Genomic DNA, 15,093 nt, shown 5'->3' on the forward strand with positions numbered 1-15,093 from the left:
ATATTTTCGTCCATAGACAGCAATTTAACCAACACTTTCAAGGTCTAGAAAGGTACTAAAGACATTGTTAAGAAAGTTGACGTGACTGCAGAGGTTCAACCTTAATTTTATGAAGCGACGAGAATTCGGACGAAAACACGGAAGCCTTCACTGTGCTTACTGCGGCAAATATGCAAAGATAATGACAGGGAAGAGAAGAGATTGTTGAATAAAGTCATTATTTTTGTTTTTGCGTGCAAAAAGTATTCTCGTCTCTTCATAAAATTAAGGTTGAACCACTGCAGTCACGTCAACTGTTTTAACATTGTCTTTAATACCTTTCTGGACCTTGAAAGTGTCGGTTAAATTGCCATCTACCTCTCAGATTTCATCTTAATTTGTGTTCTGAAGATGAATGAAGGTCTTTCGGGTTGGAACGACATGAGGGTGAGAAATTAATGACAGAATTTTCATTTTTTGGGTGAACTAACCCTTTAAAAGTAACTATTTTAAAAGGTTTAATCCACAATAAATTTATTCTGGCCAAGAACTATTTTATTATATATATATATATATATATATATATATATATATATATATATATATATATATATATATAGTTAAATAAAAACTAAAACTAGAACCATGAAAAATTGTTACTTAAAATAAAATGAACTAACTCATTTTTCATTTAGTTGCCAAGGCAACATTTTTTATTATAACTAGATAATAATCTAAAATAACAAACTTAAACTGAAATAAAAATTGATAATAATTAGATATTAAAATAAAAATGGCAAGAACAATAACTAAATGAAAAATATATATATATATTTTTTAGAAAGGAATTCAAAATATTAATAAAAATATTAACAGTATCTTGGTACTAAAATAACACTGGTTTGTAGTACAAAAATCAAGAAAGAGGAGCATTTTGTAGCTATTGGTTCTAGGCATTTGCTCCAATTTCTAATGGGTTTTATTAGAATTAATAAACAACAGTCCTACCTCAAATTTTTAAACCATTGTGTGCTTTAAAAATGTACAAGTTGACTTCTGTTCAACATTCCTTAAAGTTCAGCTGTAATTCACTGCCTGTGACAGTGTATACTTTTCTTCTACAGATGCTTGGCAATAGATCATTATAAAGATGACAATCAAGAGAGGGAGGTGTGGTTACTTCTATCTGTTAAATCGGTATGGCAAACTAGTGCTTAAGTGACTGCCATCATGTCACGCTCTGAATGAACCTGTGCATTACAGCTGTTATTGAACTAGGCTGTTTTGAGACAACATTATGCTGAGTATGAGATTAATTTGCTGAGTATGAGATTAAAAAGAGATCATTCAAATGAAATCAGATTTGTTTTATTGATGATGATGATGTTATGGTTGGACTTGATATTATTCAAAATGTTACAGCAACATATGGCTCTTCTGAGGAGATGTCATCTGTTATTTCTTCTTGCCTGGTTTGGGAGCTTTATCAAGACCTTGTACATATTTCCGAGGGATCTGATAACGATCTGTAATAAAAGAGAAAAATTGCACTCACACATAAACAAAAGATTGCAGGTACAAGTATAGGCTGTCATATTGCACTGTACTATACTGTACCTAGCAGCAGTTTGCCAACATGTTGGACCTGGTTACCCTGGATCTGCACCAGGACTCTGTTTTTGGCCCCAGGGGACTCGTTGAGGACACAGCTGGCCTGAACCTGACGCTGCAGAGTGTCTGCTACCACAGCTGGATCTAAACCAAACGCCTCCAGATTCTTAATTACTGTAACCTTAATAAAAGGGAGAATGAGTGACAAAACTTTATTTCACATTAGACAAAAGGCAGTCTGTTTCTAATAATATTGAAAAAATAAAAAATAATAAAATATTAGGGCTGTTTAAAGTGGCCACAAGATATATTTTCGCATTTAAAAAAAAAGAGTGACGGTCATTACATTTCTCAAAAAATAAGGGCTGTCGTTAACACCTTAGTATGGGGAACACTATCATTAACTATGATTTTTAACCTCAATAAACTCCTTATTTACTGCTTATGAATGGTTAGTAAGGTAGTTGTTGTAGTGGTCAAGTTTAGGTATTGGGTAGGATGAAGGGATGTAGAACACGGTCATGCAGAATAAGGCATTAATATGTGCTTTATAAGTACTAATAAACAGCCAATATGCAGGCTAATAAGCAACTAGTTAAAAGTGATAATTATTCCCCATACTGAAGTGTTACTGGCAGTGTTGGGGAAAGTTACTTTTAAAAGTAATGCGTTACAATATTGCGCTAATCCCTAAAAAAAAGGAACTAACTGCATTACTCAGTTACTTTTTATGAAAAGTAATGCATTACATTACTTTTGCGTTACTTTTTGTCACCTGGGCTGGGCTTGCTCGTTTGTTTTTAATGACAATAAAAATAGTTCTATTTTTGGCAAATGTTAAGGCCCTTTCACACCAAAAGTGAAATGAATAAGCCTCAGGCTGAAGGAAATACATATTTACATATTGTACAGAAGAGGGCGCAGCTTAGCTGTGCTGTCTTTCAGCTGTGCTACCATTCTGGATTAAAGAAGAATAGGATACAGGAGAACGAAGTTCAACACTCTTATTTCTAAATCTAATCTAAAGAAATTTTTGCTTATTAGAATGGTTGAATTGGTTCATTATAGGTCAGCAGCAAAGAGATTGGTTAATAAAATGAGATTAAAAACAAAGTATATTTGTTTAATTTAATATATTCAATTATTACAGGTTTGCATTTCACTGTTTTTATTCATTTTGAGGAATTCTGAATGTTTTCGTGCAAGTGAAATGAGTAAATGCATGTTCACATTGAGTCTAGAACTACAATATCCATCATGTTTACACAGTGCACACAACAACTCTGCACTTTATTTATCTCAACATGGCAACAGGAGAGCTGACAGTCAATAAATGTGAAAACAGTAATTTGCGTTACTTATTTGAAAAAGTATATTAGATATTTTATTGTAAATTGAAAAAAATAATATGTTACTTTACTAATTTCTTGAAAAAGTAATCTGATTATGTAACTCAAGTTACTTGCAATGCTACCCCCAACACTGGTTACCAGGCTGTCAATAGATAATATTTTTGTTTATCGATATAACACACACTAAATTAAGCATACACCATTTATCATTTAACACGTTCATTTTGTCATAATTTACTATATCCAGCAAAGTAAACCATCAGATTATAGATTGATTCGGCTTAAAACGATCTGATTGAAAACAGAGAAGACAAATCGTGTTAAAGGGTTAGAATAGAAATTTCAACCTACCAGGGTTACAGGTACTTTTGCCACTGTAGATGTTCAGTGATAAACTCCTGACTTCTAAGATCATCTAAGTGCGTGATGTAAATTATGTTAATGATGCAATTTCACATGATTCAGTAATTTATTTGCGTTAAATTATTTTTAACGTGTTAAAGATTAGGAATTTGAATTAAATTGCATACGTTGACAGCCGTAATAAAAGTCATTTAGATGATAAAACAACAGATACACTACCATACACTAACAGATTTTTTTTTTTTTTTAAATAAGAGGGCAATTAATACTTTGTTACAAAAGATTTATTATTCAAATAATTGCTGTTTTGTTTTTTGTTTTTTTACTTCTATCCATTAAAGAATCCTGAATCCTGGTTTCCACAAAAATATTAAGCTGTACAATTGATTTCAAAAGTAATAATAACAATGTTTCTTTATCAGCACAAATCAGCATATTAGAATGATTTCTGAAGGATCATGTGACACTGACGACTGGAGTAATGATGCTGAAAATTCAGTTTTGCCATCATATGAATAAATTTTTATTTATTTTTAAAATATATTTAAAAAAAAACAGTTATTTTAAATTTGAATAATTGTAAATGTTTTTACTGTATTTTATTCAAATAAATGCAGTCGTGGCTTCTTTAAAAAACAAATATCATCAAGATAAAAAGTACTGTGACACTTTCTGATTGTTAGAAGTTAATGGATCATGTTCATAGTTAATGTAGTGAACTACACCTGTGGTTACTCTGGTAGGACACTTTAGAAAACTGACTTCCTATCTCCACAAATAACACCTTGACACCAGTTGGTTAAAAGACAAGTGAAGTTAGTTCCGAGAAAGATAACACTTGATATGATATTGTGTTATGTAATAAATCATGTTCATAGATGTGTGGCTTAAAGGCACAGTATGTAAGTTTCGTCGCTAGAGGTCGCTCATTTAAAACAATAACAAAGGCTCAGCTTGATGACGCCGAGAATGAATGTGAAATCATGGGAGTTGTCATCTTCACCTTCACAGCCAATGGAAAAACAATCAGATGGGACTCAGGCAAAAATCATATTCATGAGTGAGCTAATGTATTAAAGTTTTTTTTTAACATTACTGTGGTATGAAGCAGCGTATTTTACTGCGGTATTTTATGTTGCCGTTTTTATTATGCTTACTACTGTATATGCCGCAGATGGCCGTTGCCGCTCCTTTCGCTTTGTTGCTTGTTTATTAAAGTTACGTTTAACATTGGCCTCTTGAACTTTGTTACAGTTATGTTTGAGCACTTACATTCATATTGTTTTATTTCATTCTAATAAAACAGTCACAAGTGCTGAATTACTATCCATACAGGTCACTTTATCTGACAAATTAAAACTGTAGGCTAACTCAGCGCTGTTTTACTTGGCCTAAACAATCATAGGCTATTAGATACATTTGCATGTGCTGAAAGTTGTTAGTATTAAAATGTAGTATTACTGTTACCACAAATAATGCTCTTTCTGATTATGCTATGTTAGCTATTTGAAAAAATAGTTTTGTTTGAGGCATGGTACAAACATGTTACTCAAGAAAAAAAGAAAAAAAAATTTTACCAAAAAACGGTAAATCAAGAAAACGAGATACTATAACAATTATTAGTTTTCTGTCGATAAAGGTATCCAAACAGTTGCTCACCCGTCTAATAAAACACATAATATATTAAAAGGGGTCATGAACTCCATTGTTTTACTGTTTTAGAATGTTTCCTGTGGTGTACTTATACTGTTAGTATGATTTTTACATCAAAAACTGTCATCATTTAGAAATAAAAAGCAATTTTCCTACCCTGATTTTAGATCTCTGATTTCAATGCTCTGTTTTAAGGGGCGTGTCTGCTGTGAGACTTCAGTGTAAACACCCACTGCTGTGATAGCTATTTCATATGCAAAGATGTTAGCCAAAGTATTACATGTTTAACTCTCTCAAAAACTTTTAGTATGTTTTTACTATTACAGCTCTCAAGGTTAACTAACCATGTAAAGTGTTGATTATATTTAGATCTACGGCATGAAGGTTGCAGTGATGAGCATGTAGCCGATCACAGACATGTTGAGCACATGAATGCAGCGATCTCGTCATTGCAACTCAATTTCTGCACACTAACGAATGCTTTCATAACTAACAGTGCAAACACACTGTAAATAAGGTTTTCGTTGATTATTATGGGAGTTTTGGCAAGACTCCAGAACTCAGTCACCTATAAACTTGGACAGCTCCAGCGATTGCAAAGGGAGCATTCTCTGATCGCTTTCTATTTATAATTTAATCACAGTTTAAATAACCGATTATTTTCATCCTACTAAGAGAAACAATGTGAAGTTGACTGTTAAGACATCACTGGTTTGATTTACTGGCACTTCTGACTGTACATGAATCATTACAAAATCAGAAATCACTGGTCACAGATCAGTGACAGAAAACGGTTACTTACATGTTGTCACATTACTGTCAAGTCCATATCGTAAACGTCTGTTTGCAAAGCCTGCTCCAAAATTGCGACTGATTTGACGAAATCTAGTGAAATTTAGTGAAATGTACCACATATAAAAAAAATAAATAATGCTCAACTGAGACATTCACATTGTTGAAAAAAAATAAAATAACCACATTCCTAGCATTAGGATCCTTTAAAAGGCGTTATATTAGTCCAGTGAGTGATCCTGCGCTCTTCTCCCTTTCTCATCTCACTAACGCCAGTGGGCGGGACTAAAGTTGCTATGGTGAAGTAGGTGATGATTTCCAGGACATGTTGTTGTTCACTGGGCTTGGTGACAAAAGCTGTTTTTGAAATAAGTAAAAGTTTTCAGTTCTGAAACTTACAGGAATTTCTCATATTATGATGACCTCTTATATGTCAAAAATTCAAGGAAAATTTTATTTCTCAGTTTATAACCCCTTTAAAGCATCTTTGGTGTTTCCATGGTTTCTATGGAAGGAAAGGGTAGCAAGGGTATGACGTCATTGACAGGTGATGCAATGACGAGGGTCGTTTCGCTGGTTAACAATTGTTCTACTGGTTTTTAGATATTTTAATCCAAAAATCTTACATATTGTGCCTTTAAGCATCCAAATAATTTTTTGGAGCCACTATATATAGCCATGTTCTTATAATGCCATCATACCTTCTTATTGGATCCTCTGGAGGCTACAGTAATGTCTATAGGCTCCATCTGTCCTTTCTTAACAACAGGAGGCTGACCTGGAAACAGCACCTCATGGCATGCCTGCATTCTGGTGAGAGTCCTGCAGAATCATATAGTCATTCAGTGAACTTACTATTAAGAGCAAAAAAACATTATTTCTGTGTTATTTCTGTCTACAACAGTAACTTTAACACATTATCTTCAGAAATATGAATCAGAAAGCATGTGTAAGGCAGGGCAAGGCATCACCTGGGCACAGACTTGAGACTAGCCAGGAATTTTCTCACTCAAACCACTGCCGGCTGCTGCTTCTGACTGCTTTTAGCTGCCCATAAATACTGGTTTTCTTTATAATAATAGCATATTGGCAAAACATTTGGCAAACGATCCAGCATGTATCTGTGTTTGCACTCTGGAGAATGTCAAATGTTTCTGTTTACATTGTGTTTTTGCAGCATTGAGCAATGCAGCCAATCATTAACATCTGTTGATTTCTTGAACGCAATGGCCAATCAGAGGTGTTTACGTTAGCACTGAACAAAAGCTGCATGCTCGCAAATCCTCTCATTATAACAAACATTTTTGTAAATAAGAGATGCATTGTGCAGTCATAACGGAACTTTGTGAGATAACTTGGAGACAGGCCACCTTCAACTATTTTAATGTTGAATACACAAGTCTTTGGTAAACTTCAATATGCTTCAGATGTAGGATACAAATTTTTATTGCAATACCAAATGTATATACCATTGCTTTTATATTATTGTGTTGTTGGTGCAATTAAAGAGCTTTTGTGACTCATGTTTACGAAGTGTATAGGCATAATGTTTTGGTGTAGTTGTAGGATGTACTATCTTGATGTTTTAATATAGAACTTGGTCTGTTTCAGTTATAATAAATATGGGTTGTTATTGTTTTGGTGAATTTCTGTTTCTCAGATCATAAAAAGTGTGCCCCCTATGAAAACAAAAAGCCCCCACCCCCATTCGGCCCTGCTGCACATGACTAACTTACTTTGACATCTATAAAGATTTATGTACTGAGCCGGCGTTCGGACATAACACAGAAGTGCTGCACTACATTCATTGCGTAGAAAATTGTTGAATGTGCACAAAAAGTATTCTCATTGCTTCATAACATTAAGTTTGAACCAATGTAGTCACTTGAACTATTTTAACAATGTCTTTAATACCTTTCTGGACCTCAAAAGGTGAAATGACATTGCTGCCTATGTGTGGTTCAGAAACCCTTAGATTTCATCAAAAATATCTTAATTTGTGTTCTGAAGATGAACGAAGGTCTTACGGGTTTGAGACGACATGAGGATGAGTACTTAATGACAGAAATTTCATTTTTGGGTGAACTAACCCTTTAAGACAATTATGTGCTTCTTGTGAAACATATACACACACACACAAAAAAACAATGTTAAGATATACTTTATGCATTTTTACCTGCTAAAGAGGTCATCCCATTTCAGTGTCTCCACTTCGTGGTACTCGGACTTCTCCAGCAAACAGTCACAAAGTGTAGGGTTAATATTAACATAACTGATGAATAAGAGAAGAGAGGAAGTCACTTCAGTCCAAACCTTGTGAAACTACACTAGTATAGTACTGAAACCATGCAGTAGTTTGCATAGATCCATATGGTACTTAAGCTCACTTTTTGTTGGTTTCATGGACCAGTTCATTTTTCTTCACATAATCTGTGATGATATTCCTCACTTCACTGGCCTTTAGAGGTGTCCCCTTTCTGAAACACAAAAAATGCTCAACACTCCCACTACCACACTTTTAAAAAAAAATTCACAACAAAATGTTTCCACTCGTTAACTTTTTCTGGGCGTCCTGAAAAAGAGGTTCCAGGCGTGCAGTGACCCCATAGAGTTGTGTGATTTCAGGGGGTTGGTATGGGACCTCACAAGCCCCGCACCCCTCCACAGACTCTTTCTCCGGCCCACAGTCCTCTGGTGTGCTGAAAGAACACAATCTGTAGAAGTAGAACAAGTTGTTCAAGAAAACAGCCACTTCCCTCAAAACCAAGTACAATTGCTGAATATCAACAAGCATATTTTCTATTTCTTTTATTTTATGCGTTTTAATATTTCAACTGTATTAAAATAAATTTTAAGTTTATGAATGCGATTTTAATAGTGAATGGTTTGACTGCTTACTCAGGGTTCCTCCAGTCAACTTCCACAATGCTCTCCACACCTTTACTCAGCTCCTTCACCTGAACCAGACTGTGATCTCTCTGCATGCACAACAGAAACTTAGACAGCTGGAAAGGAAGAGAGAAAAGTTGTGACCTACTAAAGCAAAGATAAGGCTAACACTGAAATTGACTAAAACCTCACAATCTGTGAACAGTGTACCTTTTTATAACTTGATTTCTTGATATCTAGTTGCTTTCCTCTAGGACTGTGGGGAAAAAAGTAGAGATTGTGACATTTCAAGTTTGACCACGTTTCAATTAAAGGTGCCCTAGATTCAAAATTTGAATTTACCTCGGCATAGCTGAATAACAAGAGTTCAGTACATGGAAAAGACATACATTGAGTTTCAAACTCCATTGCTTTCTCTTTCTTATGTAAATCTCACTTATTTAAAAGACTTCCGGAAAACACGCGGATCTCAACATAACACCGACTGTTACGTAACAGTCGGGGTGTACACCCCAATATTTGCATATGCCAGCCCATGTTCCCAACATTATGAAAGGCATTAGACAAGGGCAGAACGTCTGGATCTGCGCAGAGCTGAATCAACAGACTAGGTAAGCAAGAACAACAGCGAAAATGGCAGATGGAGCAATAATAACTGACATGATCCATGATAGCATGATATTTTTAGTGATATTTGTAAATTGTCTTTCTAGATGTTTCGTTAACATGTTGCTAATGTACTGTTAAATGAGGTTAAAGTTACCATCATTTCTTACTGAATTCACGCAGACAAGAGTCGTCGCTATTTTCATTTTTAAACACTTGCAGTCTGTATAATTCATGAACACAACTTAATTCTTTATAAATCTCTCCAACAGTGTAGCATTAGCCGTTAGCCACGGAGCACAGCCTCAAACTCATAGAGAATCAAATATAAACATCAAAATAAATACTTTACTCACATAATTCGAAGCATGCATACAGCATGCATGACGAACATCTTGTAAAGATCCATTTGAGGGTTATATTAGCTGTGTGAACTTTGTAAATCTGCTGTAATATAATCGAGAGCTCGTGTGGCAGGGAGCACGCAAATTAAAGGGGCGGCGCGCTGAAAAAATCAGTGCATAGTTAATGATGCCCCAAAATAGGCAGTTAAAAAAAATGTATTTAAAAAAATCTATGGGGTATTTTGAGCTGAAACTTCACAGACACATTCAGGGGACACCTTAGACTTATATTACATCTTGTGAAAAAGCATTCTTGGGCACCTTTAACACAATGTATTAAAGATCATTTTAAATGTTTTTAATGTCTCTGATGTCTCACAGTGATTCACAGTGTTAAGTTAAAAAAATTGTAATATTTGCTGTAAAGTAAAAGGCTGAGCTTAGGAAATAAAGGCAATACATCAGAAGATTAATAATAGAGGCAAAATTACCAGCAGGACACCATGTGCTTGCTCAGGAAGGTGCTGGTCAGTAGTGGGAGGTCTGACTTTTTGACTTTAGTCTTAAGTGCATGGAGGAAACATTGCAGCAATAACTCATCCATCTGCTCTGTAATAATAGAGACATGAACGTCAACATACAGAAAATGCCTATAAAAAAGTGTGACAAGAAGTCAAAGACATTTCACCCTGTGGAGATCTAGAGTCGTGCTCTTCTCCATCAGTGTCTTCACCCTCTTTATCCTCAAGCAGTTGTTCTTCCTTCAGCACCTCATGCTCATCCAGCCTCAGCTCTTGCATGCTCTGACAAGATGTTTCCACTGCAGCTGATTCAGAGCCATCCTTCTCCTCACATTCCTCTCCCTCTGATTCTCCCTCCACCTGTGCTGGAGAGTTTGTGACCGGTATAACGGGAGGATGCGTCTTATCACCAAATGCCCTACACAGAATTTGAGAAAAATGTCTGTAGAAAGTTAATCTGATGCATAATTGATGTTATATCATCTAAAAATGTAAACTATATTATTGCCCAGTGATTAGGGCTGGGTTGAAAATAAAGTTTTTTCTATTTTCACTGATTTTCATTTTGATGAACTGATTTCAATTCTTAAATCCCAGAAGTATTTTTTTTTTTTTTGCATAGCGAGAAACACACTGATGACATGATGTCTGTGTGAGGAAGGTGTGCAGAGGTATTAAAATACATACGTTGACAATCGGACTGAATGCAATGATTGGACGAACATTTTATGGTCCTACTGCTTCCACATGAGCTACATAAAAAAATATATTTAGACCACTTAAACGGGACCTATTATGCCCCTTTTATTTAGGTGCAAGCAAAAACATGCCGTTTTTGTGTGTGTCCCTTTAAATGCAAATGAGCTGCTGCTCCCGGCCCCCTTTCCAGAAGAAGGTAGCGCTTTAAAGGTGCCCTAGAATTAAAAATTGAATTTATCTTAGAATAGTTAAATAACAAGAGTTCAGTACATGGAAAAGACATACAGTGAGTCTCAAACACTGTTGTTTCCTCCTTCTTATATAAATCTCATTTGTTTAAAAGACCTCAGACGAACAGGGGAATCTCAACATAACACCGACTGTTACGTAACAGTCGGGGTGTACACCCACAATATTTGCATATGCCAGCTCATGTTCAAGCATTAGACAAGGGCAGGACGTCTAAATGTGCACAGCTGAATCATCAGACTAGGTAAGCAAGCAAGGACAACAGCGAAAAATGGCAGATGGAGCAATAATAACTGACATGATCCATAATATCATGATATTTTTAGTGATATTTGTAAATTGTCTTTCTAAATGTTTCGTTAGCATGTTGCTAATGTACTGTTAAATGTGGTTAAAGTTACCATCGTTTCTTACTGTATTCACGGAGACAAGACTGTTGTTATTTTCATTTTTTAAACACTTGCAGTCTGTATAATTCATAAACACAACTTCATTCTTCATAAATCTCTCCAACAGTGTGTAATGTTAGCTTTAGCCACGGAGCACCATCAAACTAATTCAGAATCAAATGTAAACATCCAAATAAATACCATACTTACGTGATTAGACATGCTGCATGACGAACACTTTGTAAAGAACAATTTTGAGGGTTATATTAGCTGTGTGTACTTTGTTTATGCTGTTAAAGGCAAGCGCGAGCTCCGTGGGCTGGGAGCGTGAGCATTTAAAGGGGCCGCAGCCTAAATCGGCTCATATTTAATGATGCCCCAAAATAGGCAGTTAAAAAAATTATTAAATAAATCTATGGGGTATTTTGAGCTGAAACTTCACAGACACATTCAGGGGACACCTTAGACTTATATTACATCTTTTAAAAAGACGTTCTACGGCACATTTAACAGCTTCGGATACTCAACAACAACAAAACTGGAGAATCTCATGCAGCCAAAATGTCAGAAATTGTCAGCAGCCGTGTTCAACCTTACATGTTTGAACCAGAGACAGACACAGATGGAGAGACTCAGGAAGAAGTTATAAATTTTAGAATGCAAATGGACGTTTCTGAATGGTTAGTTGATAAATATATAGTTGTTGTGGAGTTAAAGGGTTAATTCACCCAAACATGAAATTTCGGGCATTAATTACTCACCCTTATGCCGTTCCAAACCAGCAAGACTTTCGTTCATCTTCAGAAGACCAATTAAGATACTTTTGATGAAATCCAAGAGCTTTCTGACCTCTCTATATACAGCAAAGCCATAACAGCAAAGTACAATGCAGCGTTCTACGTCAGAACACCAACTCAGTATTAGACGATGCAGTACATGTGAGCAGAATGACGCACGTGTGCGCTGCTGACGCAGGAGCTGGCCAATAATGAGTCAGCATCCTGTCGTAGAACCAGGAAGCACTGCACTGTGTTTACAACGTAAACAGCGTAGGAGATTGACAGGGAAGAGAAGAAATTAATGAATAAAGTCGTTATTTTTGTCTGTGTTTTTTGCACACAAAAAGTATTCTAGTCGCTTCGTAACCACTGAAGTCACGTGGACTATTTTAACGATGTATTTACTACCTTTCTGGGTCTTGAAATTGGTTATGATGTTGCTGCATATAGGGAGGTCGGAAAGCTTTAGATTTCATCAAAAATATCTTAATTTGTGTTAGAAGATGAATGAAGATCTTACGGGTTTGTAACGACTTGAGGGTGACGACATATTATTACGTTCCCACGAGTTTATATGTTGTGGCCACGACAAAACTAAATGAACCGAACATGTCACCTTCCGGTCACCATAATATTCACATAGGGTGATATATAATACATTGCATATCTCTACAGCTTGATTTTTGATACTGTTGCAAAACACAACCAATATTATCACCCTGCTATAATTTGCTAAATGCAAATATAAGGCATGAAGATATTAAGATATAACATTAAAGAGTTAGTTCACGCTAATGTCATTGCTGGCTAAGGAGGCCTCACAGAGCCATCAGATTTCAACAAAAATATCTCAATTTGCGTTCCGAAGATTAATGAAGGTCTTACGGGTGTGGAACGGCATGAGGGTGAGTAATTAATGACATAAATTTCATTTTTGGGTGAACTAACCCTTTAATGTCATGATTTTCTGTAAAGCTGCTTTGAAACTATGTGTATTGTGAAGAGCACTGTACAAATAAATTTGACTTGACAAAGTGGTCAGAAATGGAAGTCTAAATGAAAGTTAAGAATAATGCTGTAACGCAAAGCTCACCACAGCTGGTCCATGTATGCATGTAAAATATTCACTCCTTTCCCCTTCATTCCACTCTTCCTCATCTCAGTGCTCGACACAGCTGCTGTCCCAACAGCCACTGGTGCCCTTTAACACCAAAAAGCCACATGCATGTTACACATAAGAGAATATTATTTACAAGCATTTTTAATAATGAAGGCTCCACATCTCAACATCATTAAAAATGCTACAGACGCTGCTGATGCTGATGAGTAAGAATAGCCAAATCCAGTTTATAATCGCAATAACAAAAAGTTGTAAATCTTTATCCAGTTGTGGTATCTTTCAGATCATTCAAGATTTTAAGTCCAATATGAATCACCTATGAGACTGAAATGTGATGGAATGCCCAGCGTTACCTGTTCATCACAAGAGTGACAGCACAGCAATCGCCTTGATGTACCTCAGGAAGGCCACTATTGGATACCACTACACCAGGCAACATGAGATCTGCAGGAGAGAAATGAGTCAGACGTGTTCTCTGAGATACACAGATGCACACTAACAAACAGGTGCTGACCTGCTCCACCAGATAACTTCTGCAGGACAGGTGGCCACGTGGCGAATGCCGGTAGCATGGTGGGACATCGCCACAGTGTGTACACTAAGAACAACAGGCAAAAATTAGCATAAACGTCATCAGCATTCACAACAAAGACTGATAGTGAGCTGCAGACTCACCTGTTGGGAACAGCTGTTTCTCCAGCTGAAAGAATATGGGATTTTTATGGAGGACATACAGAGTGACTGCATCTCCTTTATGTGCGTAAATCTTCACAATATTCAGCTCTTCTTTATTTGGGATGAGCTCATTTAGTTCCTGCACTGACAGAGAAGGAAAAGCAGCTGAGATATCTGTTCTCAGCTTCCTCCTGCATGGGCAGAAAAGATCACAATGACAAGACATCAAAATAAATGCAGTAAGTGTGTGTGTGTATATATATATATATATATATATATATATATATATATATATATATATATATATATATATATTAAAATGCTGAAAATTACATAATTATCTGAAAATCATGGGAGAAATACTGCTTATAAAATCATGCTAATCTTAAGTTGTCTCTTTTAATAACTACACAAATTTATCTTGAGTTTATAAACTCTCAATATTCCTATGTATTAACAGAAATGTCAGGGAAAATAATCACAGGGTTTGACCAAGATGTTCCTTATGATGTAAATAAAGCAAACAATGCAGTAACAAGAGTAATACAACAATAGCCTATTATAAAAGAGTATGGAATACCAAGAAACATATTTTTGTAAGGCACTTTATGTAAAGATACAGTAGATGATCTCGAATGAGTAAAAAGAAAACATACACACAATATACTGTAATAATATAATTATCACAACATTTAAGCCACATATTATTCAATATTAAATCTGACATTGATTCCTGAAAACACAATGTGCACGATGTGACTCAATACTGAATCAGATTTACTTTGCAAGTGTATTTCTTTTAACTTATCTTTAAAAATGTAACTGTTGAATACCTGTCAGATCCCTTGATAACGGTGTTTGATTTCACACGAAACGCTTTTGCAAACATCTTGGTATTCTGATGTAGTATTTGCAAGAAGCCGCTTAAAATCACCTAACGAACTGTTCTCTAATTCCCCATATTATAAAAAAAACTATTAGAGTAATTCAACCATCTGCTGTGCTCTGAGCACCATGCGCGTGCACCGCCGAAACATGTCCGACGGGAAATTACCGGCGTCTGTTGAAGTGA

At 35.6% G+C, this 15,093-nt stretch overlaps 1 protein-coding gene across 4 annotated transcripts; it reads right to left on the bottom strand.

The window, feature by feature from the left end:
- Positions 1 to 1,329: 1,329 nt before the first annotated feature.
- On the bottom strand, positions 1,330 to 15,082 carry eif2d (eukaryotic translation initiation factor 2D). 4 transcript variants are annotated; one of them, XR_007187557.1, is made up of 16 exons: positions 14,855 to 15,082; positions 14,022 to 14,212; positions 13,861 to 13,944; positions 13,700 to 13,790; positions 13,320 to 13,427; positions 10,278 to 10,528; positions 10,081 to 10,198; positions 8,850 to 8,895; positions 8,649 to 8,755; positions 8,309 to 8,464; positions 8,138 to 8,227; positions 7,927 to 8,022; positions 6,452 to 6,572; positions 5,761 to 6,107; positions 3,294 to 3,357; positions 1,662 to 1,771 (listed from the first exon to the last, which is right to left on the bottom strand). XR_007187557.1 is itself a non-coding variant. In XM_048210605.1 (15 exons), exons 1-15 carry the CDS (start codon positions 14,908 to 14,910, stop codon positions 1,435 to 1,437), a joined length of 1,761 nt encoding a protein of 586 aa, XP_048066562.1. In that variant the 5' UTR covers positions 14,911 to 15,079; the 3' UTR covers positions 1,330 to 1,434. The 4 variants fall into 4 exon arrangements, 2 of the variants coding, with proteins under 2 accessions (XP_048066562.1, XP_048066563.1); XM_048210605.1 differs by lacking the exons at positions 3,294 to 3,357; positions 5,761 to 6,107 and adding an exon at positions 1,330 to 1,505 and having other exon boundaries at positions 1,597 to 1,771; positions 14,855 to 15,079; XR_007187558.1 differs by lacking the exon at positions 3,294 to 3,357.
- Between the last annotated feature and the right edge of the window lie 11 nt (positions 15,083 to 15,093).

The sequence above is a fragment of the Megalobrama amblycephala genome, linkage group LG12, assembly GCF_018812025.1.
Source record: "Megalobrama amblycephala isolate DHTTF-2021 linkage group LG12, ASM1881202v1, whole genome shotgun sequence".
Taxonomy (NCBI): Eukaryota; Metazoa; Chordata; class Actinopteri; order Cypriniformes; family Xenocyprididae; genus Megalobrama; species Megalobrama amblycephala.